This window comes from Sceloporus occidentalis, unplaced genomic scaffold (genome assembly GCF_023333645.1).
Source record: "Sceloporus occidentalis isolate IW3139 unplaced genomic scaffold, rSceOcc1.0.p SCAF_1, whole genome shotgun sequence".
NCBI classification, from domain to species: Eukaryota; Metazoa; Chordata; class Lepidosauria; order Squamata; family Phrynosomatidae; genus Sceloporus; species Sceloporus occidentalis.
In genome coordinates, this window is record NW_028316981.1 from 242,540,655 (window position 1) to 242,561,085 (window position 20,431).

Below are 20,431 nucleotides of genomic sequence, written 5' to 3' on the forward strand. Positions count from 1 at the left end.
TTTCCCCATTATGTTCCATAACTGTTATATACCAGACAAAGTTCCTTTATTGGGCTTCTTAATAAAGCATTGTGTGGAATACTACTTAATGGAAAGTGGGATAAAATTTCAGTAGTTGAAGCGGGAGGTAAGAAGGAGTAATTCATAGTAGGTCTGACTCTTGGTAACATTAAATTGGATAAGACTCTTTGTTGTGTTTCTGAAACATGAAAGAGAAAGTCCTGCTCTCCACCAAGTGCAAATGTGTACAGTTCACATAAATGAAATGTCCTGCTAGAAGATGCATTAGCAGTAGAAATGCACTTTTTGCCTTCTGGCAGATTTATCTAGTCCCGATCAAGGTCAAATATAGTAACCAAAAAGGTTTTAGGACAATAATATACTCTAAAATAATATCTGTCACTATCTGTTAAAAACCTGTCTTAGAAATACATAAAGCAATAGACAATGCTCAAGTGAAGCACACCGAGTATTCACTCTGCATAAGTAAAGAAGACAAAGGAGGTAATAGTTCTTGAAAGATACATTTCTGAAATAAATGAAGATGTAGCTGACAGCAAATAATATATGAAGTCATTCTTTGGCCCATGAAGTGTCTTTTTTCAAGTCAATGGAAAGTGTCTTATATTATTTAATGTATGTATTGGATAAATCATCTAACAAATTGTTCTCTGTGAGCTCTACTAAAATAACTCCATAATCTCTGGTTGATTATGCTCAATGTGTTTGAAAAGACACTCACTTATCTGCACACTTTAAGCTGTTCTGTAGTATCAAGTAGAAACATCCCACTATAAGGATACTATAAGGATTACCTTATTTCAAGCCAAGCTTGTTGCTTTTTTCGTTTTGTTCCTCTAAGCGAAAATGAATGAGACTGCAATCCTATACTCACTTGCCTGAGATCACACTCCCATTGAAATAAATGGCAATTATTTCTGAATATATATGTATAGAATTGTGAAGCAGGAATTTTACTTTTCAAATGATAATTCGAAGGAGAACACTGTAATTCTCATTGGAGTGCGGGGCAGGGTGGGACCTTTACATTTCCCTTAGGAATATTAGACCATTAAAAACTAGGGCATCAAATGAGTAACAAATTATATGTTCAATCTATTTTAAATATTTTGTCTCCTATCCTTGACACAAGACAGGTAATAAATAAAAATCAATTAACACATTCATTAGCACTTATAGTTGTTTCTAATCCCTGTCCTATTCCTGATATCCTTTTTTTCTATACAATAACAATAAATTGTCATCTTCTGTGTTAATTTATGTATTCGGATAATTAGCCTGAATGGATTCCCCCTTTTTTGACCTTCAAGATAAAACAAACACAACTAAATGACATTTCATTATATGGGGGAAATATTTGTGCCATTTACTTTTATTGCATTTTTAGCCTACTCATTGGAGTATGGAAAGTGAAAAAATGAAATGTTTCTCAGGATTATTTGGACCCTTGCTCCAAACTCAATGAATGTTTGATTTCAAAAAGGAGAAGAGGTAGTGTCATATATTACAGACTCTTGTAATAATGTTTTTGTGGCATGAGTGCTCTCTTACAGAGAAGGCTAAATATCTCACAGAACTACAAATCTCAAAATTCCATAGCGCTGAGTTAAAGCGGTGTCAAACAGCATTCATTACGCAGTCGAGTTTTGATGTAAATTTTGATGTGATCATTTTTCGGTTACATTGTCAATATGCGCTTAAACAAGATGGCACTTTTGGAAACTAACATAAAGAGGATTTTTGTTCAAAAAAACCTTATTTTTTTTAAACATAAATTATGCAATTGTATTCAGTTTCAATCAATTAGAATTGCTGATATTCTAGTTTGTTACATGGCTTAAATGGTATCAGTATAAAGCAAAGGATGATTTAATATCTAAATGTCATGTATAAAAATCCTTTTATCTGTAAATGTCAAATTAATAGAGAAGTGGAATCTCATTTTCAGTTTAGAATCCATCTGTAGACTTCAGGTTACATCATTTTGTCCATTAAACTAACAACAACAACAACAACAACAACATATTACTTACTATAAGCACAGCCATAGGCCTCAATTCGCATCCCAATTCGGCCATTACGGTTCCAATCCAATGGGACAAAACGCAAAAATCTTGCTCTGATGGAATGTTGGAGCTTATAGTATACCACACTGTCTGCATTGGTATTACCTGAAAAAGCCTGAAAAAGACAATAGAGCCAAAAGTCAGGTTTTACCATATGATTTTTCTGATTGTGCTTTTTCTTATTAAACTTTCTGATCCATGCTAAAAACACCCTCCATGCCATGATCTAATCCAGGTCATTAACTGATGATGTCAATGCATCCAAAGGGAGACAACTGTCCCTCTTCCTCCAAAGGTTTTGGATATCTCCTCTGCAAGGCCAGGAAAGATTCTGGAGCAGATTTTCTGATTGCTTACAGAGCTGGTAAAAGAGAGAAAATGAAAACTCCTTGCAGTGCTATGTGGGGAGGAAGTTTACCTCCCTGTGGATCTGATGACAGAACATTTTACTTCACATGAGCTACCCTATTTGGATCCTATCCAATGTATTATTTGACCTTACCTCAGTGAGTAGATACTATCACAGATATAGGATTATTCAGATGATCACATCAACTATGGTTTCTGTATCTGGTAATGAACCATGGTGAACCATGGGCTTTTAACAACACCCCAACTGGTCATCATGTTTGTTTTAGGACAATAGGGTAATGCCCACGTGCTACTCCTAAAACATTGCTTAGGGGGGATTTGGGCCATATTTAGAAATGTTTATGTTTTGATAGTGCAATCCTAGGTATTTGAAATGATAAAAGTTTGCTGAGCCAACATTTGGGGTTACTCAATGTGTGCTGAATCCAAACCCTTTCCAGTTTGAGAGTGTTATAAATTACTTATTCCTATCAGCATCTTTGTCTAATTTTTGTATGACATTCTCATTTACTCCTGGGGTGGAAGATGTTTGGACCAAGAATAATTCAGTTTCTTCCTCATTTGTCCTCTTTTCTTCCCTCGTTTTGGTTCCCTTGCCAGTAGACCTTAGTCAGTAGAGCAGTTCTGCTGGCAGATTGCTTTTTCAGTAGGGATCACCTGGCAGAAGAGCATTTGGCCAACAGAAGGGCATTTTATGTGAAATGCCAAGTCCTTGGCATAGTCTACTCTGGCTAGGATACTCCAGGGGCAGCCCAGAGTATCCCGGCACTACAGCTGCTCCATTGTGGCTCCATTACTTTGGCCTCCAATTCTGTGCAGTGGCAGCTGTCTGTTGGGCTGCATGGCACATTCGCCACAATTGCTCAAGGTGTTCAGAAATAATCACACGATGCATGTCTCATTCTGCCCTCAGAATGAGCAACCTGCAATGGTAGTGAACAAACCAGGCAGCCCAGCAGGATGCTCATGTAGGCAGCCCAGCAGGATGCTCATGTAGGCAGCCATTGTGGTGTGGAAACAAAGGGCTCTGGATTTCCAAGATCTGGAACAACAGGTAAGTTTTTAAAATTTGTGTTAACCTTGTTATGCCCCAGGTTTGGTGTGGGATATGCCAGATGTCATCTGGACTGCCAACACCAGAACCAGGGTTTGGGCTGAATATCATTTCAATAGGACAAGCCAAACTGGGGCTAGGGGGGAAACAGGCTTTTTGAGTTGTGCCTCTACAGAAATCACATCTTTGAATTAGGATGACACTGTAAGTGTATTTTTAAAACCGATAACTTTAAAAGTGACTTTTAAAAGCCTACTGCAAACATGTTACTCCTTAAATAATGAGTAAGGATTAGTAGCAAGGAATTGATAAAAACCAGAAGACAGTAATGAATTATGCAACAATAATGGCTAGAATTCACTAAAGCAGTTGTGAATGTGTAACTTAAAGTTATGAATTTGTGACTGGCTTTTAGTCATGATCCCTATGTATTTATTAATTTAGCAAATATGTAGAGACCATGAAAGTCTTCCAATCCTCACCAGGCATCAGACACTACAAGAGGCAGGGGTATGCTCCCCTGTTGATCGGGATGCAGATCTTCCTACGTCCTTCCCACAAGCAGTCCCAGTGTGAGGGTGAATGGCAACAGTGAACCAGATTCTGACTATTACACTGGAAAGTTTGGGGGGGAGGGAGAGGTCAGGCTGGGAGACACTACTTAACTAAGAAGATTACTTAGCTAAGTAGGTGATACAGAGCTGCAGCTTAATACTTAAAAAAAACCAACGATACTGTGTTTTGTTCTTGAATGAAACTGAAGTTTGCACTCTGCTCCTCCACCTATTAATAGATAATTTAACCCTAAGCTAGCTCCAAAGTAGTAGTAGTAGTAATAATAATAATATTAATAATAATAATTTATTTGTATTCCGCTTAATCTCAAGGAATCCAAGTGGATTACAGCAGTAAAACAAGATACAGTTAAAAGAGAAATGCATTAAAACTTCCAAGATGCCTATCACTCCCCTGTCATAAAAACATAATTTAACACTAAAAAGAGATTAAACTAAGAAGAAAGGTTAAATACAACATTAGTGAACAATAAAAATTAAAATGAAATAAAATTTTCCAAGCGGAGTCCAGATAGAGTAAAGATAAAGATGGAGGATAATGGGAGGAAAAAGAGAAGAAAAAAAAAGGGGGGGGGGGGAGGCAGGTCAACAAGGATGTTCTAGCCTGGAAATGTTAGCTTTAAGAGTTGCTACAGAAGTGTTTGAGATGGGCATTTAACATACTTTTGTTATGATGCTCAGCAGTATGTTACATGATTTGTTCCTTCTCATAATATACAGCAAAGCACAAGAAGTGATCTCACTTCTACGTGAAGTAAAGTCAGAATTCAGATTGCACTGAAACTCCATGAATGTAAAAGGGTCCAGATAAGAGAGCAACAGTAGCACGTTTTGAAACACACATGTGTCTGTTGTCCCATAACAAAGTTCTCTAAGCAGTTTAGAATAAGCACAGATAAAGAAATATACATGTGAAATAATCATTAACAAATCCAAAAAGTAATCAAGAAACAAAACAAATAGCAATCTCAGGGGGAAAAAAATTAAAAATCACCATGACGTATTTTTAAATGAATGAAAAGGCTTTGTGGACACAAAGTTCTTAAACTGCCACTGCAGGTAAATGGGAGCAGGCAAATTCCTTGTGTGTGAGAGTTCCACTACTGAAAAAAGCTTTTTCAGAGTGTTTATATTTTCCTTCAGTTTTCAAGCTGTTCCTTTTACAAAATATTTACAAATATTATTATATAACATCCACACACTTCCTATTATCTCAGTTTTGGAAATGAAAAGATCCTTAGATCCTTTTTGAACCAGTTTCTTGGGGAAAAAAGCAATATTCATAGTTATTTATTTTATTTTATTTACTTTATTAATATGTCACCTTTCTCCCAGGCCGAGATGTGTGATACTCTAGCTTCCTTTGGTTTTTATATAAAGAAGCAGTATGGTTTGAAGACTCAAGGACACCAGGGTTTAAAATTCTTGTTCAACACTGGAAACTCTGTGGGTGAGCAACTTCTAACCTCTCTGAATAAATCATGTCAAGAAACACTAGGATAGGTCTAGAACACATTTCCTCTTGGTAACCATCAGACTGAAGCTGATGAATGGTGTGAACTGTAGTCTAGCATATCTGGAGAACAGCAGGTTGGGAAAGCTTTCTGTAGCAACTCTTAAAGCTAGAATCCCGTTGGTGCACAATAAAAGGTAAAGGTAAGGTATTCCCTGTTGACAAAGTTGTCAAGTTGTGTCTGGACCATAGGGGGCGGTGCTCATTTCCATTACTAAGCAGAAGAGCCAGCGTTGTCAGAGACTGCTCTGTGGTCATTTGGCCAGAATGATTGCACAGAATACTGTTTACCTTCCCACCAGAGTGGTATCTATTTATCTACTTTATATTTGCATGCTTTCCAACTGCTAGATTGCCAGAAGCTGGGACTAGTGATGGGAGCTCACCCCATCATGCGGCACCTGGGCCTCAGACTGCCAACCTGCTGATCCTGCAATCAACAGAGTCAGAGTTTTTTAACCACATGGTCCCCCGCCGCCAGGGTCACACAGTAAGGAAAAGCAAGCAAAGTAGCTGTTTCTCCAATACCTTCTTTCCTTTATGGCTATTGTACCCATTTATCTCTGGCATAGTTATTCCCGGTGTAGTACAGCTGAAGAACTTCTGGCTAGGATGAAATAAATTAAACATCCTTCCTTCCTTCAACAGTAATTTCAGGAAATTTCTGCAAGCATGTAGTGAAATTAAATGTCAAATTTTGAAAAAAAAAAAAAAATATATATATATATATATATATATATATATATATCTCATATGCTCTTACTTATCACTTATCAGCAATAAAAGTAGTTTATCAAGCATTTATCCAGAAGTAATTTGGACTATGGCTCTGGAGACCAGGTCCCGAATCTCTACGTGGCCATGGAGACCACTGGTTGACCTGGGCAAGTCACATACTCTCAGCCTCAGAAATCCATGATAGCTTCACCTTAGGGTCATCAATAAGTTGGAAATGCTTAATGGCACACAAACTTCAAATAGCATATTCCAGTTTAAACTGTGTGTCACATTTTGAATAAGTGGAAGCTTCTGGGCATATTTCAACTGCATGTAGACCAAATTTAGTCAAACCATGGTGTAATGTAAGCATTTGTCACCACAGCCAGATCCCCCTTTGCTAGATCCCCCTTTGCTTTGTTGTTGTTGTTGTTGTTGTTGTTGTTTTTACCTTGGACAAAGATATCTCTGGCCATAGCTGTCAGTGTCAACTGAGCATGCAGGGCCAAAGCTAGGTTCAGAAGAAACCACAATGAACCTGTATTTCCATAGTGTGTGCTACATTGTCAAGTACAGGTTCCATTACCTTTCTAAAGTGAGTATTCTTCATACAAGAACAATAGAGAGATGAAATTAGGCACATGCACCGTGCCTTAAGCCATGTTCTGATTACAAGGTATGCTCAAAAATACCACTATAACTATTTCATTCCAAAGTGTCTGGCAATGAGGGAGAAAACAAAATCCTCTTTCTCGGGGAAATAAAATTTTGAGAGAAAAGGCAGATTTTTAGCACACCAACAGTACTGTGAGATTAACAATCAAACAAAAATTCAGTGGGGTTCAGCACACCCTTAGCAGCACACATTCATCACTGTGTGCTTCAGAATTGAAAAGGGAACAGTTTAGTGAGACTTTTCCATATACATCTTTATGTGGTCAGCCAACATAATTCAGTTCTTAGACATGATCTATAACCTGGAGTCAGACATGCTTGCTTTTAATTTTGATAGCATACTGTCCCAAATCAGTTCGGACATGCAGCTTCACACAGCACAGTGATCCAGGATTAGATGGACAGCTTGTATCCTATGGCTAGTGTCATTTTTCTTCATGAAGTTCTTCATCTATGACCTCATGACAGCACTGTCTCATCAACATCAGACCCTGCCTCAGGCAATCATTTTTCTGGTGATGGGATGGTTTATCGCCTAGGGGTGGTTAAGATATTTGATCTTTATAAATCCATGTTCAAAGTGACTGATCCCTCACTTTCTGAAGTTATGTACAAATCTGAAACTCTCTCATGTTGTGATACTGTTCTCAGTTGTGCAAATGTATAAAAAATGCTTCAAAATACATATTTTAAGTTAGAATACCTATTTTAAATAGAAAGAAAATGTACAATTAAATAGATGTGTTGATGGGATTAAAAATGCTGATAAAAGGGGAAGTGAAAGGAATGGAATTCCAAGGGTTTTGAATTCCAAAAACATGTAAAAATGAAAGAGATTGTAACTAGATCCATTTCATCCCTGGCAGCTAGAAAGCTAAACACAATTCTTATACGAACAATCAATGATGGGAATTCAAAATATCAAGTTTTCGATTCTTTAACATTATGGGGAGAAGAGAACAGCTACTGTGTACAAATATAATTACAGAATTATCAAAATGTAGTGCATATAGCAGCATATTTAACTTTTTTTTAAAAAAAAATTCCATAATTCAGTTTGCAGTTCTGCCGTTTCCACAATCTCATGGTTTGGACTTGGTTCCCCTAAGCCTGCCTTAAGAAGCTTGGAGCATGCACCTTGTTTAGGAATGGCATTCTAATTTGCTTTGTCTTTTCTATTCCCATCATTCAACTTTTCCACACAGACCTACACAGTTGGCAACTATACTTTAACATTACAGTGATTACTCTGGTAACACTGGGAAGACCCAGAAAGCTCCTTTTAAGAATAATTAGTATAGGATCTGCTGAAGACCTAGATCACCTACTTACTGTTTCTCAACAAAAGATAACCTCAGCATATCATCATATATTCATTCATCATACAATTACAAGTAACTTTCCAAGCTCTGATATAGGGGTTCAAACCCAAACTTTTAAGTGCTAGGCATCCAAAGCCTCATGCACTGATTGATGAATCTGTCAGCTCCACTTTCTGCCGCTGAAAAATCATATTCCCACCCTCTAGTTATAAAGATGTGTGCTGTGTTTTTAATTATGGTTTATCCAGAAACCAAGCTGAGCAATATTATCAGCAAACCTTAGTTAGATAATTTATCAAATTGTAGCAATGACAGTTTCCTACTAGGTGTTTATTTGTAGCAGATTCATTGGTCATCTTGAATCTCATGTTGGGAGAAAGGCACGACATAAATTCAATAACTAACTACATAAATAAATTTAATAGTTACATAGTCAAAATATATATTCCCAGATTTTTTATTATTTTATTTTATTATTTTTGAGGTGAGGAGACAGGAATGAACATATTTTGTCAGGTTAGAATGCACCATACCTAGATGTGAAAGTTCAGTGGCTTTTCCAGCTATTTTAGACATCTTTTGGACACCTCCATTTTGGAATTTCTTAAGATCCCAGGCTGAGATTGTGTATTGGTAAGCATTAATATACCTACTAGCAAACCCTTTCCTTTATAATTATAACACTCCAACTCCTTAGGTTTTAAAGAAGATGTGCATAACACATCTTGAACATCACAACACAACTGAACATTTCAAGGAGATGTGCAATAATACCATAATATAAAAGAGGAGATAAAATAAGTAACATGTTTTAAAATAAACTGAAATGTCTTATTTAGTTTTGTTTAATCCTGGAAAGACTAGGCACCAGGTACATGTCTTTTAGGAGGACATTACATAATCAGGGTACCTCTTCTTTCCTTTTGTACCGTAGCAGAGCTAGTATGAGAAATGATGTCTCTTCAGGTATTTGCATATCAAACGCTGGACTTCGAAAAATAAGAGAGCAATCAATGTTGTTGCAAATTTGGCTTTAGATGCATGAAACTGGCCATACTAGTCAAATTTCTAATGGTTGTATTATACACCAACTGAAGCTTCTGAATTATTTTCAAGGGCAGCTTCATGCACAACCCAGTGCAATCAGGGACGTAGCCAAGGGGGGGGATTCTTGGGGTCCGGACCCCCCCTCCCGTTCCATTAGAAAAATGAATGGTGCATGCTGCTGCGCCGCCACGCCCAAGCCCCATTATAATGGTAGCACTTAGTCTGGACCCCCCCTTCCTAAAATCTTGGCTACGTCCCTGGTGCAATAATCCAGCAAAGAATCCTGAAGAGCACAGATCACTGTCTGTACTTTACATCTGTTTTAAAAAACACTGTAAATTGAAAGTTGGCCAAAGATGGGAAAAGACACATTGTGCTATCGAGGACATCTGGGTCTCTAATGTGAAAGTTGGATACGATACTACCCTAGGGATGCAAACCTTTGGCGGGATACAAACCGCCATATAGTACGTATAGGATACGTACTAGGGTTAGGAAGGGGCGGTGCTTCCGCACCCCCCTAACCCTAGTACGTATCCTATACGTACAAGATGGCGGCACCCCTTCCACATGGGCGCCGCCATCTTTACGTACTGGACGCATAGCGTCCAGACGTGTCGCGGCGCCTATGACGTCGCAAATGCACCAGCGGCGCTTCGCGACGTCATCAGTGCGCCGCAAGAAGAAGCTCCGAAATGGAGCTTCTTTTTTGCTCCGCTCAGGAGCCGCGCGGTTTAGCTGCTGCAGCTCCCGCACGGAGCAAACGGCGGCGGCGGGGAAGCGTCGCAAAGCGGCGGTTTGTATCCCGCCATCGTAACTGTTATTCAAGTGTACAAGGAGAAACAATTTAACCATTTTTCTTCCTCCTGAAAAAAAATTCACTATGCGGGTTTCAAGAACTATTTACAGTTTTCAATTTATTCTATGAAAAATCCACAAGAGTTTTCTGCACAGAAAATAGCACTTCTGTGAAGAAATGCTGTTTCTTGCAAAGGAAATTTGCTTTCTGTAGCTAAAATTACTTTTTTTTAAATGCAGAAAGTGTGATGTTCTCTGAAAACATAAACACACATGCATACCCATTTTTTTCATGAGGAATAAGTCTTGTATTGCAAAGATGCTCATCTGTTCAAGACTCTTCTCAACAGGGTTTCCTATCACTTAGTAAAACCCCTTTTCACATAGAATTTTAAAAAAAATTAATATTAATTCCTTCCTTAATAGTACAGCAAATGACACACCTGTTATTTTAGAGAGATTGTGACTCCCCGCAAAACACACTAGCCCCCCAGTGCACAGAATCATTCATCCATAGAGCCACCATCTTGTCAAGACTATATTTCAGTTCATTGGCTTTAATCTAATCCATTACTGCATTCTGATACAGTTCTGCCCCTTGTACAGTCTCACTCAACTCAGGTGTCAAACAGAAACCAAACTGTGTATCATCAGCTGACTGACAGTGTCCCACCAAAATCCTCTGATGACCTCGCCCAGTGGCTTCACATAGATATTCAAAAGAATGCCCCCCCCCCCCCCCCCAAAAAAAAGAGGTCAATCAGAAAATCAGAGTCCTACCTTCTGGAACTAACCACAGAAGTAGGATCAAACAAATCACCAAGAAGCAGTCCAGAAAGGCTGCATTGCATGAAGTAGGCATCAAGGAATCTTATACTATCTACCATGGACCCAAAACAGATGGGCAGGAAAGAGCGGCTTCTAGCTGCCTTAAGGATGGGGTATTTATATGATAAGGCCCTGAAAGCAGCCAGAAGCTGTGCAGAGAATGTGTGAAGAGTGCTCCAACCCAGAAAAGCAGGCAAAAAAGGAACAGTGAAACTCTGATCCTGCCAATGGTGGCGACGACCCACTTTGGAAATAGGTCCATGCAGTTGCTGCAGACCTGGCACCATCGGGGCTCATGTGGTCCCTGTGTGATTCTTTTGACCCATCTGTTTTGGGTCATGACTGCTCTCCTGCAACCTAAATGACTATTGTAGCTAATAAAGCAGCAGTGAGAGATGAAGTGATCTCCCACCACTAGAGGTCATTCTGGCATACTCATATAAGAATGTTTTACATTGAAGATTCTGTTTCACACATCCTGTCCCAATACAGTTTCCTTCTAACTACAACCTTCTGCACTGGCATTCCCATACTAGTGGCACCAGTATTATGCTAGATGGTATGGAGAAGCACTAGCAAAATCGAATGTTTGGAGTATCCAATCAGGGACAAGCTGAAGAAGGTGGGAACTGCGTGAGGAGCAGATATAAAAGTGAGATAAAGTGTGTGCGCTGGTGAGAGTGTGTCAAGCCTCCTGAGGCAAGAAGGTGTTTTCAAAACTGCCAGGAAGTGCAGTTAGGAATAGGAATTCAATGGGATGGGATTTAGACTCACAGTTCAGTGAAAAGAAATTTAAAGACAAGAGAAGTCCAGTGTATTAAGGGAATGTATTCTGTGTCAACTACGTGAGTCACTGAGGGGAAAAAAAACATAGTAAATTTGTAACAACTGAAGTAATTTTAGAGATAACAACAAACATGCTACCAAGAATAGTAAGAACAATTAATAATAATGATACCACAGTTAGTAAGCAGATCGCTGTCACAGATGGCCAGACTTGAAAGAGAGAAGATTGTGAATATGAAACAGAAGAATGCACACAGCTGAAATCTGACTTGCCACAGTTTTTCCACACATAAAAGTTCCCTCTCCAGAGGATTTTGATATCCACGGGGAATCCAGAACAGATCTCCTGCAGATAGTGAGGGCCGACTACTATAGAAGTGCACAACCTGCAGCCTGGAGGCTGTATTCATGGTCAGACACACATTTTGCAGTTTATAGTGGCACATATATTATGTTGGTTAAATTCCTATGGTTAAATTCTGCCCCCTACTGATCAACACCACTGCCTCAGCAGCACTGTGTCAGGAGCAATCCTGTTTTGATATCCTGATTCCCTCCCCCAATTCCCTCCCCATGATTCTGGGAGAGGAGAATCAATCAGTTATCAATTTAGCAAGGTGGCAACCTCTGGACTCCAAAAACAGCAATTTGGCACACTATTGTTGGGTTGAGTCTGAGGCTAAAGCCTCCCATCCTCTCTATGTGTGTATGTATGTACAAATTTATGTGTACAAATTACATATATCTATATATCTACAGCGTGCCTGCTCCATAAACGGGTGCGCCATTCATGGCTTCCGATTTACGCAGAAGCAGCGCTGTAATAGTTTCAATGGCATGTGCGGCCACCATGTGCATGACCCCCATTCATTATAATGGGGTTCCAGCATAGGCGGAATTCGGCTTATGCCTTAGGGGTCCGGAAATGATCCCCCCGCATAAGGTGAGATTCCACTGTATATGTATCTGCACTGTAAAGTCACCTTGTAACATGATCATGTGCGCCATTATCTGTTTGTTGCTCAACCATTTCTACTCCACAAAAAGAGAAGGGAGGAGGAAAAAAATGCAGCCACAGTCAATGGTCATTCCCTCTCCTAAGAAACTGTTAAATAATTTCTCCTCTCTGGAGAAATTAATTATGTAAATTTCTCATCTATAACATAATATGAAGAATTTCAAGTGGTCTTTGCACAGAATTCTTCAAGTACATCTTGTAAAAACTATTCATCCAGCATCTGTGCTGTAAGTTTCTGGCCCGATATTATTTCTTTAATTTGGTTCATATTGACCTAAAATCTTGCTGAGAATTGTGTAGCATGAGATCATCTAAGGCCAAGGGAGACAACTTCCTACTTTAATTATAGATCAAAAACATAGATCCACTGGCAGTCCTTGCAATGGTTACATTTATTTTATGAATCAAAATAGATATTGATTGTCAGGTGAATTTAATTGAAACAGTGTGAATCAAGAGAGTATGCTGTCTGTTTTGCAGAATGCTGAAAGTGTACTGCACATGTCACAAAGAAGATCATTTAGGCCCGTTACAAACGGGCACGAAAGTACACGCAGAGCGCGTACTAGGGTTAGAAAGGGGTGGTGCAAAAAAAAAGGAAAAGGAAAAAAAAAGAAAAGAAAAGAAAATGAAATGCATATATATATAGGATGGGGGACACCTGGCTTAACAAGACTACATATGAAAGGGATTTAGGAGTCCTAGTAAACCACAAATTGAACAGGAGTAAAAAGTGTGATGTTGGAGCTAAAAAGGCCAATATGATTCTAGGCTACATTAATACAAGTATAGTGTCTAGATCAAGGGAGGTAACAGTGCCAGTCTATTCTGCTCTGGTGAGGCCTCACCTGGAATACTGTGTCCAGTTCTGGACACCACAATTCAAAAAGGATGTTGAGAAGCTGGAGCATGTCCAGAGAAGGGCAAGCAAAATGGTCCCTACCTGGACCAAAAGTACCTTGAAGCAGTGGTACATGCACTGATAATCTCTCATTTAGATTTCTGTAATGCGCTCTACATACCCAGTTCAGAAGCTTCAATTAGTACAAAATGTGGCAGCCAGGATGATCACTGGTACTTCTATGTTTGACTACATAACACCTGTGTTAAAATCTCTTCACTGGCTGCCGATTAGCTTCCAGGCGCAGTATCAGGTGTAGGTTATTACCTTTAAAGCCCTGTATGGTTTGGGCCCAAGTTACTTGAGGGAACACCTCTCCCTACATAATCCGCCCTGCACTCTCAGAACATTCAGGAAAAATCTATTAGAACAGAGGTAGGCAACCTTTTTGAGCCGGGGGCCAGGTTGCTGTCCCTCAGACTACTGGGGGGCCAAAGCCAAAAAATTTGTCTCCAAACCAGGACAGATGTAGGACATTTTTCCAAATGTAGGATATATTTTTAAAATGGAGGACATGCGAAAAAAAGTTGCTGCTTTTTTTAGGCATGATCAAAATGGAGGACATTTTGGCATTATTCCTAGACAAATGGCAGAAATGTACTTCCCTTTCTGGCCAAACCACCCCCCTCCTCATTCCAAAACACACATGACAGCACATTTGAGCATTTCATGTGGCTTTATTTACCATGGGTTCTTGCAAATTTCATAGAATCATAGAATCATAGAGTCGGAAGAGACACAAGGGCCATCCAGTCCAACCCCCTGCCATGCAGAAACTCTCAATCAAAGCATCCCGGACAGAGAAGCTTATTGCATAACCAAACCCTTTGGGTTTAATACTTAACATGGGGTAACATGGCTATGCATACTGAACATGCCAAGGTGGTTTAACAAGAAGTGAATTTGCCCTTGGTTAATAAGAATACAGAAAAGGGAAAATAAATGCACACAGATGGGGCCAAAAATCCACTCAACAACCACAACAACAATGCACAGGGCAAGAAAATAAAAAGGCACACACACAGATGGAGCCAAAAATCCACTCAACAACCACAACAACAATACACAGGGCAGGAAAATAAAAAGGCACACACACAGATGGAGCCAAAAATCCACTCAACAACCACAACAATACACAGGGCAGGAAAATAAAAAGGCACACAGAGATGGGGCCAAGAACCCACTCAACAACCACAACAACAATACACAGGGCAGGAAAATAAAAAGGCACACACACAGATGGGGCCAAGAACCCACTTAACAACCACAACAATACATAGGGCAGGAAAATAAAAAGGCACACAGAGATGGGGCCAAGAACAATACAGGAGAGGAAGATACATGTTGGAAATGGCTACCTACCTCCTCCTTTTTCTTTTCATTTTCGGCGCCAAACAGCACCCAGAAATGGCCCTTTTCCCTCCCGCTCTTCCAGGAGAGGCTTGAGCTGAGTGCTCCTCCTCTTTCTCCTCCACCTCCTGGGAAGCCATACCTTCCCATTGAGACTGGCCAATGGTCGACTGGGGCTGGAAACAGCCCCATCCCCAGCCTTTTCCTATTGGCCAGCCAGCCTCAAGGGAAGGAGCTGCTCTTTGTGAGCCCCCTCCGTGCGTGCATGCGCACACAAGCTCGGCAGGCAAGGAACTCCCAGGGGCTGTGGAGGCGGAGGAGGTGGGTGGATGGCTGGCCACATAAGCAGCCAAAGGCGCCGCCGCGGCAGGACTGGCCTGGGGCCAGTCCGAAGGCCTCAGCGGGCCTGATCCGGCCCGCGGGCCGTAGGTTGCCAATGCCTGTATTAGAATATCGAATGACTAGACTAACGATTTCCCATAGAGCTTTTACTGCAGCTGCTCTTAAATTGTGGAATTGCCTACTGGAAGAGATCTGTCTTATTACCATCTTAGATGCTTTCAATAAGGCACTTAAAACAGATCTGTTCTGGCAGGCTTACCCACACAACCCTGTATAGGAGCCTTATTAAACGAAATGTTCCACTCCTTTGATTATGACTGCCATGTTTATGATTGTTATGTAATTTTATTAATAATGTTATTATTTTATTGATTGTACCATTGTAATCCCTGTGGATCGAGGTGGGAAATATAAATAAATTATTTATTATTCTTATATATTATTATATTGAGGTTGGAGCAAGCTTGTTTTCTGCTGCTCCAGAGAATAGTATCTGAAACAATGGGTGCAAGCTACAGGAAAAATAGATTCCACTTAAACATTAGGAGGAACTTCCTGACGGTGAGAGCTGTTTGACAGTGGAACGCACTCCCTCAGAGAGTGGTGGAGTCTCCTTCTATGGAAGATTTAAACAGAAACTGGATGGCCATTTGTCAAGGATGCTTTGATTGTGAGTTCCTGCATGGCAGGGGGTTGGACTGGATGGCCCTTGTGGTCTCTTCCAACTCTATAATTCTATGAAACCAGGAGGTTAATTTTTTTCTCATTTACGATCATTTTATCTTGTGAATGACATTTTGGCACAATGACATGGTTCCACATAAACATATGAAACTGCCTTATTCATCAGTGAACTATCAGCTCATGTAGGTGACTGTTGCCCATGCTGAGTTGGCTTGCCATAGTTTTTAAGAAGGGAGCTTTTCCCTGATGTAGATTGAGATAGCAAAACCTGACATTAAACCTGAATGCAACATTTGTCCTCTGCCATTAAACTATTTTATAATCTTTGTTCCTGAACACAGAGAGATTCTTTTTCTAGATGAAAGCATTGAATTTGATTATCTTGCTATATTTTGAATCATCCCTCGAATTCCTATTACTATACCCCTTTTCAATCAGTTTATTATGTCTTCTTCAATAAAGAAGGTGAATTTTTTATTGTTTGGGGAAAAGGTATTTTTTTGTACTTCAGGTGCCTCCTTTTTCCTTGTAGTGGTATATTTAATGAAGTGAAAAGAAACAATGCACCCATTTAAGGAAGCAGTGAGCTACATGTACTTTTTAATGATGTGAGGCTAACGCAATATCTATAACAGTACCAAATAATGATTTGGGTGCTTATTTCTTGACAGAAGTATAAAGGATTAGGTGAAAATTATTTGACTACATTGTTCTGCATTCCATTTCACATTTTATTGTGAAAATGGAATTAAATGACCAGAAAGAAAGAACCTCATTAAGTATGCAACACAAAAATTGTGATGGAAATGGTTTGTAACTCTTATGTCCAGAGGGTCACAGGTAATAAAACAGTGCGATAAAAAGTTTCATATGCAATTTATAGCAGTAGCCTAGCATGTATAAAGCCAAAGATTGAGCTACTGAACAAACAGCAGTGTGGGAATCTTATTGTAATTAATTCATTATGCTGAACCTGCAATGTTGTACTACTCAGAATATTAATAGTAATCATAACAATATTTCGTCTGTGTCACAGCTTCAGAGTTGGCCAAGAATATAAAGGAAATTAACTGCTCGTGGGATAATTCCCCCCTCCCTCTGCTTCATATTTTGTTGTGCTTCAGTGAAAATGAAAGTAATTATTGAGCTAAATTCAGGGTGGGAATAATGCAGATCTCTGGATATTGCTGAAAATTAGTTCCAGCACACCTACATATCCTAAAGTTACCAGATATCATCTGATCTTGGAAAATAAGGAGGGCCAAAAGTCTCCCATTACTTGGATGGGAGACTGCTAGTTAATACCAGGAACTGTAGTGGGTTACATTTCAAAGGAAGGCACTGGCAAGCCCAATTTTGAATATTACTTGCCTTTACAAAAAAAAAACCTATGAAATTCATGGGGTTGGCAGAAATCAAATCAAATAAATAATAATAAAGTTTTTATTTCTAGCCCGCTTTTTGCCAGGCAATCAAAGCAGCATACAACAAGTTAAAATACATCCATATATACATTGTGTGCCCCTTAAAACAAGATTAAACAGTATAAGATTAAAAACTACATACTAAATTCCAAACAATCCAAATAATAATCATGATCATGGGCAGAGTTCAATTGATGGAAGTCTTATTCGTGGCCGAGTATTTTATTCCGGGAAGGCCTGCCAGAAGAGATCCATCTTAATGGCTTTTTAAAACCTCTCTAGATTGGTAAGTTGATGGATCTCGTCCAGCAGGCCATTCCATAAATTGGGAGCGGCTGGAGAAAATGTCCTCTGGGAGGTCGCTGTCAACCTTTAAGAGCTGTAGTAAATTCCTCCCAAAGGACTTGAGTGTACGGGGCAGATTGTATGGAAGCAGCCGATCCCTTAGATAGGTTGGGCCCAAGCCATGTAGGATTTTAAAGGTGATAGCCAAAACCTTGTATTGTGCCTGGAAACTAATAGGTAGCCAGTGGAGTGACTTCAATATTGGTGTTATATGGTCACTCCTTGCTGTTCCTGTGACCAACCTGGCTGCCATATTCTGTACCAACTGGAGTTTCCGGACTAGGCACAAAGGGAGCCCCATGTAGAGTGCATTGCAAAAATCAAGTCTTCAGGTTACCAGCGCATGTACTACAATTTCGAGGTCACCCCGTTCCAAGAAAGGGCTCAGCTGGTGTATCAGCCAAAGCTGATAACAGGCGCTCTTGACCATTGCATTCACCTGATTCATCATCTGAAGCAACGAGTCAAGCAGCACCCCCAGACTGTGAACACAGTCCTTCGAGGAGAGTGTGAGCCCCTCTAGGACTGGAGGTTGCAGCCCAATACCTGGTTTGGGGGCTCCTACCGTAAGTACCTCCATTTTGTCTGGATTCAACTTGAGCTTGTAACTTGAAGGCACATATAGACACACACATCTCCCAGCATTCCACACCATTAACTATGCTGGCTAGGATTGCTGGATGTGGTAGTCCAGTGATATCTGAGCTAAATCCAACTATTAGTCCCACCAAGAGTAGATAAACAGGTTTCTTATCTGCAACTTGGGTCTTCCAGTAGCTATTTGTGAACTCACATAAATGAGTCACCTGTGCCTGCACAGTGCTTTATTCAGAATTCTCTAGAACTGGGAAATAAGGGGGTTTTGGCAATCAAGATTGGTTGAATAAATCTGAATATAAAATAGTTCACTAATGTCTCAGCCTAAATATTCCTTGAATATATTTTGAAAATAGAGTGTATCCAAGGAACCATTTATTTGGGAAATTTCAGAAGTTATAACCTGAGGATGCAGACAACATGGTTGAAGTGCTGTGACTTCTGGTTTGTTTTTCAGATTTTCTCTTTTTTTAAAGACCTTAAACTGGGAAAATCACTGACTTTGTTCAGGAAATAACTAACAGCACCTTAAGAGAGAAGATCGTCCCAGATACCTTAAAGGACCAGACTTAGTCCTGGAAGATAGTCCTAATTTTTGGCCAGTAGAAACATTACCTTTTTAAAGTTATGATGCTTGAGTGGGGAGTGATAGCAGCACTACTCTGGATATTGTAGAATAACCTCAGGCCTAGATCTAAAACTATAATTAGAGATGGGTGAATATGTTAGCCTTCATGTATGTATGAATGGATGCACACCCTCCAACTGTCCTGATCTGGCATTAATAATTTACTGTCACCCTTTTTCAGGTTCCAGTTTCTCTTCTTCCCAGTTTCTGCCTTTGTCATTTTCTTACCTCATAGATGAAAACTGAGGTCAAAGTGTAAAGTATGTTTCCACTCAGATACCTCAGCAGTGAGGAGAGGATACTTGCCCTTCCCAGTAAAATCAAGCAGAGAGGCTGCAGCTTGTCCACATAAAATGTTGGAGGGTATGGTGAATGTTTGGATTTTTAATTTTTACATCAATGAATCTCTTCACCTCAGCTTTGTAAACCTCAAGTTTTTTGATCAAATTTAAGGAAAAACTTATGAATTTTGAAAATCTCTTATCAAAAATCAGTTGAATAAATTTCTCAAGAATCTACATTGTAGATCAACAACAAGGCCATGTTGCAACTGTTTACTATATAGCTATTCAAGATAAGGTGTGTGTGTGTGTGCGTGCGCATGCGTGTGTGTGTATGTGCATGTACATGTGCACCTTCAAGTGACTTATTGCCACCCCATGAATTTCATAGAGTTTTCTTAGGCAAGGAACACCATCTCCCCACATCTAAGATTCAGTATCCCTAATTCAGCACTTCAAACATGAGTAAATATGCAATATTTCTAAGCCAGCATTTTAAGAGATAATCACTCATTGCCCACTGCCTGGAAAGGTCAATCAGTCAGTTTTGCTTTTCACACATTTACATTTTCTTTCTACTGAAATGTTTCCCCGTTTTTACTAAAAAATAAATAAAAAAATAACCCAAATGCAATTCATGTCCTTCATTAACCTGAATGTCTATGGTTTGATCAATTAACTTCATGGGGGAAAGGATGTTAAAAGGGTGGAATCTTACTTCTTGGAATGTTTGCTTGCTTTTAATGCTATAAAATGCAATTTCCTTGATGTATTTAATGCATTTTTATCATAATATCTTCCTGTACCACCTCAGTCAAATTTTCATGACCAGAGTTGAGGTGGTACTGCCTACTACTAGCAGTCACCTCACTTTTATTGTAGTTACAGTCCTGGGCACTTTTCACACTACACTATTATAGTGCTTTGATTCTATTTAACTGTCATGGATCTGGAAATTTGGGTTTATAGTCTGGTATGGCACTCAGATTCTACAGCTGTGAACCCCCTTCTTAAATTGTAAACCCAAAGATTCCATATGATGGAACTATTGTAATTAACATGGAATCCTAGTGTAGTATGAAACCAA

The 20,431-nt window shown here is 39.4% G+C and overlaps 1 protein-coding gene across 1 annotated transcript in view; it reads right to left on the reverse strand.

Moving 5' to 3' along the window:
- LOC149323688 (contactin-associated protein-like 4) overlaps nucleotides 1-20,431 on the reverse strand; it is a 351,361-nt gene that overhangs the window by 132,043 nt on the left and 198,887 nt on the right. Inside the window, exon 4 of the mRNA XM_089491044.1 lies at nucleotides 2,055-2,202. Within this exon, the coding sequence (XP_089347170.1) occupies nucleotides 2,055-2,202 (148 nt within the window). The remainder of the gene's footprint in view (nucleotides 1-2,054; nucleotides 2,203-20,431) is intronic.